General features: G+C 40.9%; 2 protein-coding genes across 2 annotated transcripts in view; both read right to left on the bottom strand.

The window, feature by feature from the left end:
• The window catches only part of LOC127627949 (multidrug and toxin extrusion protein 1-like), a 40,452-nt gene extending 32,299 nt beyond the window's left edge, over nt 1–8,153 (bottom strand). The window contains exons 1-4 of the mRNA XM_052104574.1: nt 7,801–8,153; nt 714–815; nt 522–590; nt 161–309 (exon numbers count right to left, since the gene is read on the bottom strand). Of these exons, the coding sequence (XP_051960534.1) occupies nt 161–309; nt 522–590; nt 714–815; nt 7,801–7,986 (506 nt within the window). The 5' untranslated portion in view covers nt 7,987–8,153. The remainder of the gene's footprint in view (nt 1–160; nt 310–521; nt 591–713; nt 816–7,800) is intronic.
• A 596-nt stretch (nt 8,154–8,749) lies between these two features.
• On the bottom strand, nt 8,750–12,381 carry LOC127627919 (mediator of RNA polymerase II transcription subunit 31). The gene is made up of 4 exons (XM_052104534.1): nt 12,244–12,381; nt 11,865–11,939; nt 11,532–11,628; nt 8,750–11,345 (listed from the first exon to the last, which is right to left on the bottom strand). The coding sequence occupies exons 1-4, from the start codon at nt 12,263–12,265 to the stop codon at nt 11,129–11,131; spliced, it is 411 nt and encodes a 136-aa protein (XP_051960494.1). The 5' UTR covers nt 12,266–12,381; the 3' UTR covers nt 8,750–11,128.
• Nucleotides 12,382–18,204: the final 5,823 nt, after the last annotated feature.

Below are 18,204 nucleotides of genomic sequence, written 5' to 3'. Positions count from 1 at the left end.
TCTGCACTAATCTCTGGCATACTGTAGGTAGCACTGATTTACTGAATTCACATTATAGTATGGTGACAACTGTTGTTTTATCAGTATACATTCAGGTTTTGTTCTAAATAAATAAATTATTAATTGTCACATTTAGTAACTCATAATGAATTTGCCTAACCTGGCCACACTGGGGCTCTGTCTGACAGCCAAAAGGATGGGCTCGGTGTTAATGAGCAGTGCCCAGCAGGGGAAACAGGCCAACAAGAGGATGAGAATCCCTCTCTGCAGTATCACACCCACCCGCTTCAGATTATTACTCCCAAATGTCTGCAAGAGGAGAGAATTCAATTAAAATCACAATTTATAGTGCAAAAAGACAAAAGACAAAAGCTTAACCCTTAGCACAAAGAACACTACTGTAACTCACATTCACAGAAAATGGTGATGAGGACTGGGGCAACAGTTTCTCTGGGAAAAGCTAAATTATGTGGACACAGAGTATATGTATAAAAATAGCCATTAAACATGCTTTACCATACCTGGGAGATGAGCGTATCACATGCAGATGCCAATCCAGAGCCAATGGAGAGGCCAGTCACGTTAATAATCTGTGAGGAAATGGAGATATTTACAAATGTAATTACTTGTTTAAAGAAAACTTATGGATACCAACTATAGTGAATACTTCTGTGTTTTATAACAACAAATAAAACACGAAACTGAAAACTTACTGCAGTAGCCAGAGCTACTCCGGCCAGTTCGGTTTTCCCCAAGTGTCCACAGAACACAGTGCTGACGAAACTGATCAGGAAGATCATCAGCTGAGATATAAACTGAATAAAGAGGAGAAACATTCATCGCATCATGTAACACCTAAGAGACTGTTAAGTGTTTAAAAAAACTGCATACAAAAATGTGTCATTGCTACAATAGCGACTTAAGTGGCATTTCTCTCTAGCCTTCATTTGAACATTGCCACATTATGTTTATTTAAAGATACAATGAATTAATTAGTTCAGTAATTGAATTAGAAATATTGTTATAGGTCAGGGGACACTTCACCCAAAAATTAAAAATCTGTCATTATTTATGCAACCTCAAGTTGTTCCAACCCTGTGCAACTTTTTCTTCCATGGAACACAAAACGATCTGTTCGGCAGGATATTAGGGACTGAGGCTAATAAGGCTTTGTCACCATTCACTTACACTGGCATCTTTTGGCATAATTTGAAAGTGACTGGTAACCCAGAGGAATAACTGTCTAACCAGTTAGTAACTTGTTATTTAGTTAAGTAGTTAGTAACTATTTTGTTAGTTACACATTCAATGAGATGATAGGCAGATTATTAAGGAGTGACAGCCAAACTAACTAACTAACTAGTCATTAAACTTGTCAGTTAAATAGTTAGTAGCATGTTATTGAATTAACGAGTAAGTAAAGATTTGTTTAGTTTCCCACCAGTTGCAGCTGGTCAATAGGGGCCATGGGGCACTGCCCCTTTCAAGTAATCCAGAGAAGAAGGCTACTTAAACATGATAAACATAAGTAAATTATACATTGCAAAATAATTATGAAATAAAATTTTGTCGCACTATGTGCCTGATCGTCGCATGTTAGCATTTATTTAAAAAAAATGTTTATCTAAAAATGTATTTGGTTAATTTCTGTGTGAATACATCGGCTATACTTCTGGTGTGCAGGGTGCCAAATGAGTGTGTATGTAGGTCCTTAAACTTTTGGCAAGCAGGTGACTTCAGATTGCTCTCTAATTGGTTGCTTAATATTTTCCCACGGGGCACAGGACACTCCCACATTTGTTGGTAGCATATCAGTATTGTTTAAATTTTTTTGGTCTCACTTTTGGACATTTACTTTCCCCGCTCAGCAGCTCATTAGTTGACTGATTGTTAGATTGTTAGCTGAGTTTGTGTTACGTAAGTAGGTGAGGCAGACGAGGAGTGGGGATCTACAGGCAGGTTCTTTATTGAACAAAATGAAAATAAACAAGACAGGAACAAAGGAAACAACCACGAGAGGAAAAATGAAACCAAAACATGAAAACATCAAGGGAACATGAACAGGGAGAACAGGGCAAAGCATCTACATCAGACATCACAAACATCGATCGACAAGGAATGAAGAAACAACAGGGTTTAAATACACAGGGGTAATGAGGATTAAACGACATATAGGTGAGAACAATGACTGAGTGCTGGCAGTGATGAGGGCAGGGAACTATGGGAAGTGTAGTTTGTGACAATGACTAGTGAAACACCGGGGCAGACATCAAGGGAATTGTGACATAACCCCCCCTCAAAGGAGCAGATTCCAGACGAACCTAAAGAAAATGAAAAAACCCACAAAAACAAAAAACAGAATTGTCCAAAGAGTGAAGGGCTAGCACAAGGGGCAAACAGACAGTCCAAGGGGGGCACAAGGGGCAAAGAGACAGTCCAAGGGGCACAAAGGGGCAGACAGGCAGCCCAAGGGGGCACAGAGGGCAAGCAGGCAGTCCACGGGATCACAAGGGGCAGACAGGCAGTCCAAGGAGGCACAAGGGGCAGACAGGCAGTCCACGGGGGCACAAGGGGCAGACAGGCAGTCCAAGGAGGCACAAGGGGCAAACAGGCAGTCCACGGGGGCACAGAGGGCAGGTAGGCAATCCAATGAGGCCACAAGACGGGGACCGGGTCAGGTGGCCTGGGAGCTGGCCACAGAGCAAGGACAGGTTCAGGAGGCCTGGGAGGCGGCCACAGGACAAGGACAGGTCCGGGAGGCCTGGGAGTTGGCCTCAGGACAACAGCCATGGGGAACTCCGAGGGCGGAGCCGTGGTAGGCGGAGCCATGGAAGTTTCTGGTGGCAGAGCCATGGAGGGCGGAGCCGTGGAAGACTCAGGTGGCAGAGACTCAGGCGGAACCATAGAAGGCTCTGAAGACAGAGCCTTGGGAGGCTCGAGAGGCGGAGCCCTGGGAGGCTCGAGAGGTGGAGCTCTGGGAGGCTCTGGCTCTGGGACGGTCGAGGCTACTGGCGCTGGCTCTGGGACGGTCGAGGCTACTGGCGCTGGCTCTGGGACGGTCGAGGCTACTGGCATTGGCTTGTTGACCGTGGTATGCGTGAGCTCTGGTTTGTTGGACACAGAGGGCAGAGCCGCGGGAGGCCCTGGGGACAGAGCCATGGAAGGCGGAGGCTGGGGAGCAGAAGCTTTCCCTCTTCTCCTCCTCCTCCGGGCGGGCGAGGCTGACAACACTGGATTGCTGACCGCGGCTGTCGTGGGCTCAGGCTCGCTGACCGTGGCTGTCGTGAGCTCAGGCTCGCTGACCGTGGCAGGTGTGAGCTGGGGAGCGGAAGCATTCCTTCTCCTCCTCCGGGTGGAAGAAGCTGGCAGCGCTGGCTCGTTGACCAAGGCAGGCGTGGGGGTTGGCTCGCTGACAGGCGGGGCAGGCGTGAAAGGATGAGCCATGGACGACTGGGGGGGTCACCACTGTGGGAGGAGAGGCAGGGTCCTCCTCAACGACGCCCACAGTGAACAGCGAGCCGCAGGCCAGCAGAGTCTCCTCCATAAATTCGAGGAGTGTCCAGCCACGCGTCGCCGGTGGCAACCGCTCCTTGAGCGAACTGTTCAGGTTGTCCCTGAAGAAAACCACCAGGGAGGAGTCCGGGAAGTCCGCGACACTCGACAGTGTTGTAGATTTTTGCCTTAATCTATAAAGAATCACTCTCAAATTCTTAGGTCTTGATTTCAGAATATTAGACTTTATTGCAACCAATAAAGCCGAGTCGGCCTGCAGAGCAACTAACTAACTCTGGCTTTCATTCACTTAAATACATCTTCACAAACAAGGTTGGGCTTATCCTTTTTTAAACATGCATTATTTGGTCAAACTCTGGTCTGACCAAATTAGGAAGTTACAGAACCACCTTTGCAAGGGATATTTTTCTCCCAGCAGTCATGAGAGCCCATATGTATTGCTTACTCTGCAAACTTTCAAATGTCACACATAAGCAGTCATGAGAGCCCACACGTAGTGCTTACTCTGCACACTTTAAAATGTCACACATTTATAGAACACATGTTCTTAAGGCCTTCATGCACATACAGCAAACTATATGTTTGCCTGTCAGATATAACTGTGGTACAAATTAACAATGTTTACATGTCAGATATAACTGATAAAATCTCCTACATATTCCCCCCTTTGTGACTTTTTAGAGTTACATTCCTGAGTGCAGTTTCATAATTCAGTCGCTTTTGCTATGCTATCTAGTGACTCAATTAAGTCTCACCATTGCACTACCAATGACCCCATTATGCAACCGCACTCCGGTGGAGATTACAGAACCAAACATCTCTACTCAAATTGTCTCGAGAGCAGAGTAAAAGATTCTGTCTCCATTTCCTTTTAATATACAACATGTTATAATCCTAATTGTCCAATTGGTTCAGCTTGATTGTGATGGATTAGCTTTACTTGTGTATGCCATAGTCTTAAACCATCCATCATATCATTAAAGTGTAACGCAGATGTCTTCAACCCAGATACTTTACGTATCGTTGAGGGCCACCCATTGGGGAGAGGTTAGGCTAGCACTTTTACCCAGGGTATGGCTCATCTTTTATTCATCTTCTTCGTCTTCGTTTGAAGTGCTTGATTCCTCATCCAATGTTTGTGAATCCCAATTTGGTTTTTCAATCCAACCCTGATGCTCTACTATAACTCTACCATTATCTTGACATCTTAATAATTCCATTTGCTTAACTGTGGCTTTAATAACTAATGACCTTAATAAAGGCAGCATATAACAAAATACTAACACTCCTATTACTATTGCAATTCCCAAAAACATTCCTAATTTAGCAAACCATGCTCCTAATTTTAAATCGAGCCAATCCCACATTTGGTTATCCCTTCCAGAATTTGCTTTAACTTCGGTTCTTAAGCTTTTTAACTTAATCATGACTTCACTAAATGTTCCTCCTGGTGCAGTATTGTTTGGTATGAAAGTACAACACTGATCTCCGAACATAACACACACACCCCCTTGTTTTGCCAATAACCAATTAAGAGCCTGTCTGTTTTGCCATGTCATTCTACTTGTTTCATGTACTTGCTCTCCTAAAGCAGTTAAAGCATCATCAGTGTAATTAATAAATATTTGTTGATTATAGTAAATATAATTGATCCACTCTGTATACTTATTTTGTGTAATCCAAATGAATATTGATTCTAGCCCTGCCTTGACCTCATCTCTAGCCTTAAATTCATTGGGTATACCCCTAGGTTGACCAATTGAGTCTAAAAACACATTAGGGTCTGTTTTATATGCTCTTTTCGTTCTGTTTCTATCTTCCTTTATAAATTGTCCTGCTTCCCACTGTGCCATTGTAATTTCCTGAATCAATCGTACTCTAACACATATCCCTTTCCATCCTAGTGGTAACTGATGCCATAAGTTGTTCTTTCCCACAAACCCAGAAAAAATCTGCCACCACTTGTGTTTGATCTTCATACAATTCTATCGATGGTAATGCTATAGTTTGATTCTCACACTTTTCTTGATTTATTTGTATTCCCTTCCTTAATCCTTGTGCTTGCAGTTCTGGGGCTCTTACAGGTACATCTGAGTTCCAAGCATTTGTTTTATCTAGGTTCCATGTTATAGCACACTTTCCCATGAATTCTCCCAAATCATGAACTCCTTTAGGTTTACTATAACACTCATACTCTTGGCTATAATCTATGTCATACCATTTTGGGATTTCTACTTTTCCTTTTTTTAGTTTAATATTTTCTTTAATATCCCCATATCTACACCAATCCCCCCAATGCGGTTTATTGAAGTGATCCTTAAGAATGGAATTTCCCAGAAATGCCAAATATTCTGCTGGGCAGTATGGTCTAACATGCTTTCTTAAATGACAAAAGTTGGCACATTTTTGATAGTCATGCTGATTTGGAATTACCGTTACCTTATTTAGGGGTGATTTGGAGCATAGTAGGCAGTTTTCCATACCTATTTCTCTTGCTGTAAAAGTTGCCCATTCATACCATTCATTATTTTGTGCTGTTTCCCATAACCTATCTATTTTCCTAATATTTCCATTACTCTCGATCTTATTTTCAATGTTTCTACGTTGTTTTGATATCCTTTGTGTTTTACCTAATTCTTGATTTGTTTGCGTTATTTCTGAATTGCTACTAGGTTTGACTGAGGGCTGAAAAATCAATGATAGGGAAGTCTGGTTGAGTTCCTGAGTAATAATGTTGGCTGTGGCTTGAGCTTGCATTGCCAACTGCAATAGGTATATGATGATTATCACAAATGTTATTGGATTCATTTCTATTGCTTTCTTGATCTTCTCTGCTTTGCTCCACTCCCTGTGTAATTTTTTCTGAATTTTCAACATTTGAAAACTTTTTCAACTTTTTGGTTTAGAAGAGCTTTCTGAGCGTTCTTACCACCACAGGCAAACTGGATAGTAACACAAACGTTTATAAGCTAAATAAGCTTACCTCTTAATGGTGGCCACCGTGTTTGTGTTTGCCTTCCCAGCCAGCCCGCGATGCAACGACTCTGCTCTCTTCTGTCGCTGTTCGGGCACCAATTGTTGTAGATTTTTGCCTTAATCTATAAAGAATCACTCTCAAATGCTTAGGTCTTGATTTCAGAATATTAGACTTTATTGCAACCAATAAAGCCGAGTCGGCCTGCAGAGCAACTAACTAACTCTGGCTTTCATTCACTTAAATACATCTTCACAAACAAGGTTGGGCTTATCCTTTTTTAAACATGCATTATTTGGTCAAACTCTGGTCTGACCAAATTAGGAAGTTACAGAACCACCTTTGCAAGGGATATTTTTCTCCCAGCAGTCATGAGAGCCCATATGTATTGCTTACTCTGCAAACTTTCAAATGTCACACATAAGCAGTCATGAGAGCCCACACGTAGTGCTTACTCTGCACACTTTAAAATGTCACACATATATAGAACACATGTTCTTAAGGCCTTCATGCACATACAGCAAACTATATGTTTGCCTGTCAGATATAACTGTGGTACAAATTAACAATGTTTACATGTCAGATATAACTGATAAAATCTCCTACACCAGCTCGAGGAAATCACGGATGTGGTCCTCCACAGGATGGTCCTCTTGCTTTAGGCAGAGAAGTCTAAAATTCGCCTGTTGAACCGCTAGATCCATTATGGTCGATCGATCCGTTACGTAAGTAGGTGAGGCAGACGAGGAGTGGGGATCTACACGCAGGTTCTTTATTGAACAAAATGAAAATAAACAAGACAGGAACAAAGGAAACAACCACGAGGGGAAAAATGAAACCAAAACATGAAAACATCAAGGGAACATGAACAGGGCAAAACATCTACATCAGACATCACAAACATCAATCAACAAAGAATGGAGAAACAACAGGGTTTAAATACACAGGGGAAATGAGGATTAAACGACATACAGGTGAGAACAATGACTGAGTGCTGGCAGTGATGAGGGCAGGGAACTATGGGAAGTGTAGTTTGTGACAATGACTAGTGAAACACCGGGGCAGACAACAAGGGAATTGTGACAGTGTGTTAGTTGACTGATTGATAGTTGAGATTGTTATTTGACTGATTATTAATTGAGATTGTTATTTGACTGATTGATAGTTGAGATTGTTGAGAACTAAATAACACATTTCACTGTCAATACAATGCTGAAATAAAAAATAAGTTAATCTACTTGTTTTAGATACATAAATATTAGACATTGTGCAATACTGACTTTTGACAATATCAATTGAATTTTCACTCTTACCACTGGTCCAGCCAGTTTTAGCAGTTTCACAATTTCTTCTTTATAATTCACAGGTAACAACCTACTGGTTTTCATTCGACGTCCTCCACAAACAATCTGTGAACTCGATGTTGACGGAGAATTGTCCCATTTCTCCTGTTTTGAGCCTCCATTTATCAAAGTTACTGTGTTGTTAACACTTTCCATTTTCTGAAGTCAGTCCTGTATTCCCAGTGATTTCACGGCAACTTTTAAATAAAAGAATCCATTTGCAGTCCAGAAATTACCACAAAGATCCAAGGCAGGGAGATATTTCTGTAGATTTTAAGGAAATACACTTAAAAAACGTTCAGGCAATGTGTAGTTTAACTCTGTCTGCTGTACTCCACAAGGTTATAAACAGAAGTCGCTGCATAGTCAGATCAAATTTCATTAAAGGAACACATACACACACAACATTATGTTTTATTGGATTGCATCCAATAAACACTGAAAGGTTCCTGGCTTTTACAGATTTTCTCGTCAAAAAACAGAAAAGAACTGTCAGCTGGGTTGCCAGCAAGTTACTGTAAAATAAATATGTCTTGCTATTGTTGAAATTAACAGCTACAGTTATTACATCTACAGTATACAGCTGTAATTTAGCAGCATATAGCCGTTAAATTACATACTATCTACTGTTGTTGAAATTAACAGCTAAGTTCCCAGCATGCACTGCAGCATGAAGAAATTACTTAGATTTTTTATTATTTACTGGGATTTTTTACGCTGTTTTTGTTGCAGTCTAAATTACTTGTAATTACATGTTAAGCTTTTAATTTGTTAATTAATTTGTTTGTTAGCTTGTTAATTGGCGCCATTGTTGCATTTTGTATGCCAAGAGTTGATTTCTGTGTGTCTTGTCAATTTGTGTTATACTGTTAGTTCAAAAACATCAAACACTCAATTTGCTGATTTCATTTTACTGAAATATCCTTTACTGATGTAGTTCTTATGTGTAATTCATCACTATTAACACATATAATGCATTTGCATGGTAGAATCAGACATTCAGTCTAACCTTTGTATTTGTCTTCCAAGTAGCACAGTGCAACAACTTTTTACTTAAACACAAATTGATAGGCTGGACACACATAACATAATAACAAAGAAGGTCTAAGGTGCCAGCTCATGAGAACACGAATCCCCATGATGGCGACTTCAAACAAACCAACAACAATAAATAAAACTAAGACTGAATATATTCTGAATGAAAACTATTGTACATGTTTTCTTTTTCTTTTCTTTTTGTAGCCCAAATGCTTTACATACATACTTATTCAAGTACAAAGGCTTATGGGTATTTCACCATTATAACCCACAATGCAGTGCTGTTATTTTACTGTGTACAGGTTGTTGTTGTTTTTTTTTTTTTTTAAATACACTGTTCAATCCTGGCAACATTATACATTTAATATGTGCATTGCTTTAAAGGTTGATTTTTTTTTATTATTTGACTTTTCATTAGATAGACAAGTGAATGCTGATGTGAGAAGATAAAGAACAGAGGAGTTGGTCAGAAACATCATTAACAATAACCATGTGCCACAAACTAAAATGTTCATTGGGGTTTTAAAATATACATTTCAAAATGTCACTAGCTTTCACCAAGATGATATCATGATTTTGAATGTTCATTTTCCACTAATGCCTTGCATACAACAGTTATTTACTGTGAAACTAGTCAATTAACATTGAGCCTGCACTTGATCTCCCAGAATGTACAATTTTTAACAGAAAACTGTATTTAAGAATCACGGTAGATACAGCAATGTTTTTACAGTGTAGCTCTACAGAAAATTAACTTTTTCAAATTAACTTTTGACATTATATTTATATAAAATATAATAGTAGCATTCATTTTGATCATAAAATGAACATGTGCAAGCATAAAGTGGAGGGAGGTTAGGAAAATGAGAGACTGAGTATGTGCAAAATAAAATCTATGATTCTGCTAAATAATTTTACTGTTTTAAAGTTATATTATAATTAAAGATTAAATAATGAAAGAATAGGTCTATTTGCATGTCATTTTATTATGCTTTAGTGTATACTATTTTTTTATGGTAAAATGTTCATAGTGAAATAAATATAGTGTATTTAGGGACTATTATATATTTATTTTTCTATAAATGCATTATTATAAATTAGTTAAGTATAACTACTCTTGCAGTAAAGTCTGTACATATACTTGCTTCCACCATATTAAGAATAGACATACATTTACCAAGCTTATAATTGTTAGGAAATATATTTTATGATATTCATTTGAATTTTATATTGACGCATTAAGGTTAAATGCATGACAACTCACACATTTTACACCATCCACATTTTATATCATATTACATTGCTAAATGTATAATCAATGATTTATTGACTACACCGTATTCAACTTCACAATACGATGAGTGGGAGGCTAAGGTACTAAATCACATATCTCACAAAAGATGCATTCATAATTTCAGTGTATGCATTTTCACAGCAACCACTTGAGGACTTAGTTTCCCACTTTTCAAGTTAGTAAAAGTCTGTCCATTTGTGTCCATTTCCATTCTCAAAATCAAAAAACTGTCCTGTGAATATTTCAACATTTTCATAACAATAAAATCTAAAAGACTGAGGAGTGTATTAGTCCAACAGAGGGCCTGTTGTTTTTAGTGTTTGGGTAGCCTGCATACCACATTTATATTTGTTCTTGGCAGTCAGATGCTTTCTAACAAAAAGAATGTGTGTTTACAGTTTTGTTTTTGTGACGATAATATTCAGACAATCATGCCAAAGAAAATTTTGAATTCTCTGAATTTAACTCTAAAAACCCATAAAATAATTTTATTTTAACTTTTTTTTATTTATTTTTTTTATTTGGAGGCTTCCAAATACTGAAATCTAACATTTGCAACATCTATGTATGTATAGATAACATCTATGCAGTATAATGTGATTACTACCTTTAAAAGTCTTCTTTTTGCTTTGGGTCATATTCATTCTAAAACACATACATGAACTTGATAAAAAATATTATTTATAAGGTTAAACATGAAACAGGACTTGGTGATACATGTAATTAAGAAACAATCAAATTTGTATCTATATTAAGTATTTAAATATATTACTGCATTGCGGCATCATAATTTGCCAGTTTCAACCTCTTTTACCTTTCTCGCCAATGGCTCATAAATAGACCTAATATTAAGGGCCTAAAGAGAGCAGTCTGATAGTCCTAATCCAAAACTTGAAAAAGTCCACTTGAAAATGGACCATTTACAAAAATGCCTCTGTAAAATAGAGTAAATCCCAGTTGACTGCCTCATTTTGAGGTGGAGTTGCCGTGGGATGGAGCCTGTGGCTGCTGTTGCTGCTGCTGCTCCGCTAGAGCCTGCTGTAGCCGTGTGCGTTTTCGCGAGTAATGCTGCCAGTGCAGGATCTGCTGTTCGTCTATGAACTTGGCACATTGTGCATTTACCAGCTCTTTCCGGAAGTGCTCATACTGCAACAGCTCTAACATGTGCAGACAATGAGGGTATCTAAGAAAGAAAGATTAAGATTGAGGCTGCATGAGACTAGCCAATATGACAATTACAAAAACTATTTGACTGAGTCTCTATAACCTAATATTTTAAAATGTAAACTTTACACTTGGACAGCTGAGACCAAGTAAAATAAAATTATATGAGCATTCTTTATTCCTTTAAAAAAAATAAACTACTTACTTTAGGAATTTAGCATAATCCGGTTCTTTCCAGTAAAGTAGATATTTAAGGTAATTCACAAAAGGCTTCTCTCTCAGGTATCCTCTTTGAGCCAGAACTACAGGAAGAAAAAGAGAAAGATTTCAGAAAGATTTCAAAGAATAACACATATGAAACATTCACATATACAAACCAATCAACAAATTGTACACATAAAACAGAGCTTGACGTTACTGAAACAACACTGCTAGAGGTAAAATAATGTTTCAATAACACATCAGATTTAAGAACTAAATTAAATATATGTATTGTTTCATAGACAAACGGCTAAAATTATGTAAATGTATTGCTTACAGTTCAGGTAGTTTGGGTTAGCGAGGCACTGAACAAACTCCAGCTCCAACTGAAAACGGTTTCTTGCTTGTTCCTCTGTGAAGGCATGACTTTTATTTATAATCAATATTTGAAAATAAAGGAAATGTATAACATAGATGTAGCACGCTAGTTTTGACAAAGCGATTAAGAGCGATTCCACATCTGAACTTAAATTCTCACGAGGTCATTTGTATTTAATACAATAAAAAGTATAGAATTTCAATAAGTACTATATGTTCACCAAAACTGAGTGAATTTACCGAAACAACCGTCTGTCCTTGTATTTGCAAATCCTCTGGCTAATAATACTGAACTATCATTTCATATTCAATAAAAAACATGCCCATCAATTGCAAACCTGTTTCCATAACGCCAGCCATGGGAGACGACAGGGGAGAAAACGTTGCAATATGTTGAAAATGTTCAGTATTTAGGCAAATGAATGGAGATTGGGAAATCAATTTGAGGAATTTGAGGAAATTATGGTGACGCAATATTTGCCAGAAAACAGCCGTTAGTGTCGTAAAGACGTAAAAGTGTTTACGACATTGTCACTTCCTGTCATTTTAGTTTCCTAACGACTCAGTCCACTTGACCTTGCGTTATTAACGCTTGACATTGCGTTTATTAACGCATATGGGGAGTGCCTTCATACACTACCTATTTGATACCGCTCTACAATAACGCCAATATTTTAAAAATTGCTAAGGTATTTGTTTTTTTTTTATCTATGACATGTCTCTTCATAAGGAATATTATTTGATTAATGTTCTGCTTTTGTTGACAAAGTTTAGTATTCATAAATGTAAGTATGGTGGTTATAAACCATTTGTTTTCATGGTTTAATTCAGAGGTAATTTTTAATTTGATGTTCAGCAATACCTAAGAACAATTTCCAATTTGAGTAACAAGAAAGCTGTAAAGTGTATTGAAATATGTAAACAATTTGATATTTTTATTTAAACTGTTTATTTATTTATTTATTTTCCTTTTGTTGTTGTATATATATATATATATATATATATATATATGTATATATATATATATATAATTTTTAAATATTTAAAGATAACTATGTTTAATTATATATTGATATAAATATGTATAATCATTATATATTGAATTATTGTTATATGAGGGGCTTTCTCAGCAAATATTTGTATATGCGATTAATCACGATTAATTAATTGGGACACCATGTAATTAATTAGATAAAAAAATTGTAAACGATTGACAGCCCTAATATATATATATATATTATCTAAAAGAGTCACTTACGTGTTTGCGTCTTTTTCAAGATGTCATTCCGTAAGTGTTCCTTGTGCGAGAGACACATCCCGCTATCAGACAAGCATGAAAGCTGCGCTTTCTTTCTGGGCCGTGCCCACGCAGAGTCAGTGAGGTTGAGCAGGATGAATTTGAGGTGGACGGTACAGGCCCACGAGCCCCTCAATCTCCACGGGCTTATCCTGGATCTGAGATTTAAATTGTGCACTTATAAAGCGCCTATTCAAAATTATTACTCAGAAACAGATCTTATCTTATGTACGCCCACCTGATTGATTTACGTTGATAGATCTGAAGGATGCGTACTTTCATATCCAAATTGTACGACATCATAGGATGTTTTTAATATTCATGTTCGAGGGAACAGCGTATCAATTCAAAGTCTTGCCCTTCGAACTCACATAGCGCATCGGTGAAGTTCTCGCCCCTCTGAGACTGAGCGGCATGCGCATTTTGAACTACCTCATAAATTGTCTGTTACTGCCACAATCAGAGGCTTTGTTATGCCAGCACAGACTTACTGCTTCAGCCAGTCTACAGTGTCCTTCTCAGTTCAAACTGGGGAAAACATTTCCACTGAAACTTGTTTCAGAAAGCATTGGGATTTGTGGCGGCGTCATCCACAGTCATTCCATTAGGTCTCTTACACGTGAGAACTCTTCAGTGCTGGCTGAAGCGGCATGTGCCGCGACGTGCTTGGTGCCAAGGACGCTTGCGCATCACTATATCCCACCGCTGTGTAGCTGCTTTAGCACCACGGACAGCTCCTGCATTTAACCAGCGAGGCGTCATGCTGGGGCAAGTGCCACGCAGTGCCTAAATCCAACAGCTGTATTTCTAGGCTTAAAGTGTTTTCAAAGTGTTATCAAACTTTCATGTCCTGGTTGGCTCAGGCATATATAAACCGCCAAGGTGGAATTCAGGAGACTTCACCCTCAAACTGTATTGAGGATTTGGGAAATATCTGGCAAAGCAGAAATTGATATATAAACAGCCAAGTTGGTATTCATTCACCGCCACAGTTGAGAATGACGTGTCACCTCCTCCTATGGAGCGAGCATCATCTCTCCCTGAGAGTGACATATGTCCCAGGCCACCTGAATTACGGTGCGGGCCTACTGTCAAGCTAAGGGGTGATACTGGGCGAATTGAGTCTTCATCCTCAAACTATACTGATGATTTGGGAAATATTCGGCAAAGCAGAAATCAATGTATTTGCCTAAGTGCAGAATGCCCACTGTCCCCTCTGTTATTCAAAGTCCCAAGCCCCGCTGGGAGGAGACACAATGGCACAAATATGGCCGGCAAAACGCAAATATGCATTTCGTCAGGTATGCCTGATCCACTCTGTCATATGCACAATCAGAGAGGACAAGAAAACGGTTAGCTGCACTGAAATGGCCAACTAGCCATATTTTCTGGAAATGATGGAGATGCTGTAAAGTTCACCATGGGAAATACCACTGAGGAGGGATCTTCTCTCTCAGGCGCAAGGCACAATCTGGCATCCCCAGCCCCTGGAACCTGTATGTGTGGCCCTTGAACGGAGCACACTACACGTGCCAGAACTGACACGTTCATGAACACAATTTTACAAGCCAGAGCACCATCCACAAGATGCCTCTACGCACTAAAATGGAAGGTGTTCGCTGATTGGTGTCTCTCACACAGTAAGAACACAGTAAACTGCCCCAAAACATGAAATTCTAATATTTCTTCAAGAGCGATTAGACACAGGACTTACCCCGACAACGCTCAAAGTGTATGTGGCAACTATATCTGCGTATCACGCACATGAAACCGGCGCCTCTATAGGCAAGCATGATTTAATCATAAAATTCCTTAAAGGAGCAAGACGATTAAACCCACCTCGGCCAGCCATAGTCCCGACTTGGGACTTAACTTTAGTCCTAAATGCTCTCGCAGGGCCCCCCTTCGAGCCTGTGGACACTGTTGATTTGTGCATGCTCTCCATTAAGTCCGCACTACTGCTGACTCTGGCCTCAGTAAAATGGTAGGTGACATGCATGCATTATCAGTCGACAATTCATGTAGAGTTTGGCCCAGGTCTTTCAAGAGTAACTGTCAAACCCAGGAAAGGCTATGTACCCAAGGTCCTGACCACACCCTTCAAATTGCAGGTGGTTCACATTCAGTCCTTCTTCCCTCCTCCATTTAATTCAGATGAGGTACAATCATTGCATTAGATATGCCCTGTGCGGGCGCTACATGCATACGTTGAGTGAACCCGAATGTTCAAACTGTCTGATCAGCTCTTTATATGCTATGGAGAATGCACAAAAGGAATTTCCATCTCCAAGCAAAGATGTCTCACTGGATTGTCGATGCAATTACCCTGGCTTATGAGTCGCAGAGTCAGACTTGCCCAATTGGTGTTAAAGCACACTGAAATAGACAAAGGTCTAGTTCAGGTCTAGGACAAATTGTGTGTCCTTACAAGACATGTTTTGCAGCAGGATGGTCCTCGCAAGACACATTCCCAAGATTTTACAACCTAGACGTAACGTCTCTTTCTTCACAAATCCTCTCTGTTTAGAGCACTTGCAATTCATTGACCATATGTATATATATATATATATATATATACAAATTGGACTGAAGGGAGCAATGCATTGCGAACGCTAGCCGCACTACAAGTCTCTTGAGGAACATGCAATGCGCTCCTTGTCAGAAATTCTGATGAATTGGTGTCTGTGCACCTGTTTTTATAGCGGTCAGTTTCGCGCCAAAACAGGCGGGGCTCAAACACCATAGCCAATATTAGAATATTGCTGTTATAGTAGAGAGGTTTCAAATAGGTTGTGTATGAAGGCACTGGGCTGTGAGTCCATAGGGCTGGCCCCCAATCGGGCTAATCATCCGAGGAGAGGGATGCGGCAGCTGTGTGTGGCTCTCTCTCTCTCTCTCCTGAAGTGCCGTCCGGCTCGGCCTTATCCCTCTCCTCAGCTGATTAGCCAGATTGGAGGCCAGCTGTGCAGACTCCACATCAGATCCTGATGGGGAAACAGAGTTAAACACATCACATGTCCAGAATGGACATATCCAAGTACAATATACTGGCTGTAGCATTGTTTTCAGAGAAGCCAGCATTAAACTTTACATGTTTCCTAAAGCTCTGATAACATATTATGATAATTGTATGCTTTAGTATAGTGCGTCTAGGTTATGGATGTAACCTCTGTTCGCTGATGGAAGGAACGAGACGTTGTGTCGAAGAAGCGACACTAGGGGTCTCTCTTGAGCGCCTTTTGCATCTCTGATCTATGAGAAAAGACCAATGAGAAATTGGCAGACAGAATTTGCATGTCCCGCCCCCGGACATACGGGTATAAAGGAGGGGAAATGCATCTGTTTCATTCAGGATTTTTCTGAGGAGCCGAAAATGGTTCGGCCGCAACAGTGGCTCGGTTCAGCGACGTGGCCGGGAGGACACAACGTCTCAATCCCTCCATCAGGGAACGGAGGTTACATCCGTAACTTAGACGTTCCCCGTCTGTTGCTCACTTCGACGTTGTGTCGAAGAAGCAACAATAGGGGTCCAATTTAAATCACGCCATGCACTGAGCCGTGTACGTGTACTGCTGACACAGGAGTGGGCAGGTAATTTATGTGCCAAAGCGACCAGCTGTGTCAGACTGCATGTACCCTTCCCCCACGCCCCATAAAATCGTCGGAGCCTTCTGGTTCTTTACTCCCGACAGGGGGGAACAAGGCGACGTGCCAAGCAAGGGAGCAGGCCGCGCCAGCTACGCCATCTCTCTCTATATGTTTCTCACATAGAGTTAAAGAGGCTGGGGCCATCTTAACGCTATCATACGCATCGGGGAAGGCGATCTTACCCAGTTCCTATTCTTTCAGGGGGAAAAGACCCTGCGGAGACCACACCTGCCCAGACTGGGGGAGGTAAAGAGTGGTGAAATACATGTGGAGAAAGGCGCGGTGGTAGATCCTACCTCATTGGGATGGAGGAATTGCTACAAACATGGCGACCGGGGGCCTGTGAGGACTGCCCAAGGGAGACGCGGGTCCATCGCGAGGGGACCGTACCGCGGAAAATACACACAGGGGGATAAGTCCACATAGGGGCCTATGTAGGGTAGATTGAGTACCCGCATTGGATTCAGTCGGCGAATTCCTCTGCTGAATTCGCGGACCAGAGGGCTAAGGAGGAGTCATCCAGGGAGCCGAGTTAGTGGGATCTCCTGGGATAAGAGCACCTGATTTTACCTCAATGGAGGGAAAGGGTGCTAGGAGCAAGCGATCCACCCGGTCAGTTGTCAGCGCATTACCGAGTTCTACCGGCTCGGACCTGAGAAAACACGGGACGAATCCAACTCAACCCTGTGATTGTAAAATCTTGTAAAGGTATTGGGTGTTGCCCAACCCGCTGCTCTGCATATGTCTGCTAGGGAGGTGCCTTTGGCCAGTGCCCACGAGGACGCAACACTTTTTGTTGAGTGTGTTCGGACCCACGGGGGCATGGCCAATGTAATGGCGTCAACTACCCAGTGGGAAAGTCTCTGTTTGGAGACAGCATTCCCTTTCCACTGTCCACCAAAGCAGACAAACAGACATACATCTTCAGGGTGGAGGAGGACAGCCTCCCCTCCAACCTCTCCTGCAGGAATGAGAGCACTGACCTAACTGCGCACCTCTTTGTGTCTTCAGCCTGGGAAGAACACCAATTAGCGAACAAGCGCCACTTCAGGGCGTAAAGTTGCCTGGTAGATGGGGCTCTGGCTTGGTTGAACCAACTCGTCAGCTCATCATGCACTTCCGGGAAGAAAGGAACAGGGGGGGGGGATGTCGGACATCTGGGCGTCAGCCTCAAACTGGTCATGCTGGCCCGAAGGAGGCAGCCTAGTCGAGTCAGACGCCGGACCAAGCCCGCTGCCATCCCCAGATCGCCTCCATCGTCAGCTGGGTCATCCTCAATCCCGTGGGAAGAAGGAACGATGCAGGGGGTGGCTGGAGTGGCGTTCCTTTTGTTGAATGTTGCCATGGTCATGTT

The sequence above is a fragment of the Xyrauchen texanus genome, chromosome 34 (assembly GCF_025860055.1).
Source record: "Xyrauchen texanus isolate HMW12.3.18 chromosome 34, RBS_HiC_50CHRs, whole genome shotgun sequence".
NCBI lineage: Eukaryota > Metazoa > Chordata > Actinopteri > Cypriniformes > Catostomidae > Xyrauchen > Xyrauchen texanus.
Note: the sequence above shows the minus strand (reverse complement) of the source record. Positions and strands in the feature narration are given on the sequence as shown.

Bases quoted from the DNA above. Each gene is read 5' to 3' on its own strand.
- LOC127627919 (XM_052104534.1), bottom strand. From the start codon at position 12,265: ATGGCTGGCGTTATGGAAACAG. The intron at 11,940-12,243 runs GTTTGCAATTGA...ATGCCTTCACAG, and splicing joins GGCTGGCGTTATGGAAACAG to AGGAACAAGCAAGAAACCGT. The intron at 11,629-11,864 runs GTAAGCAATACA...TTCTTCCTGTAG, and splicing joins TAACCCAAACTACCTGAACT to TTCTGGCTCAAAGAGGATAC.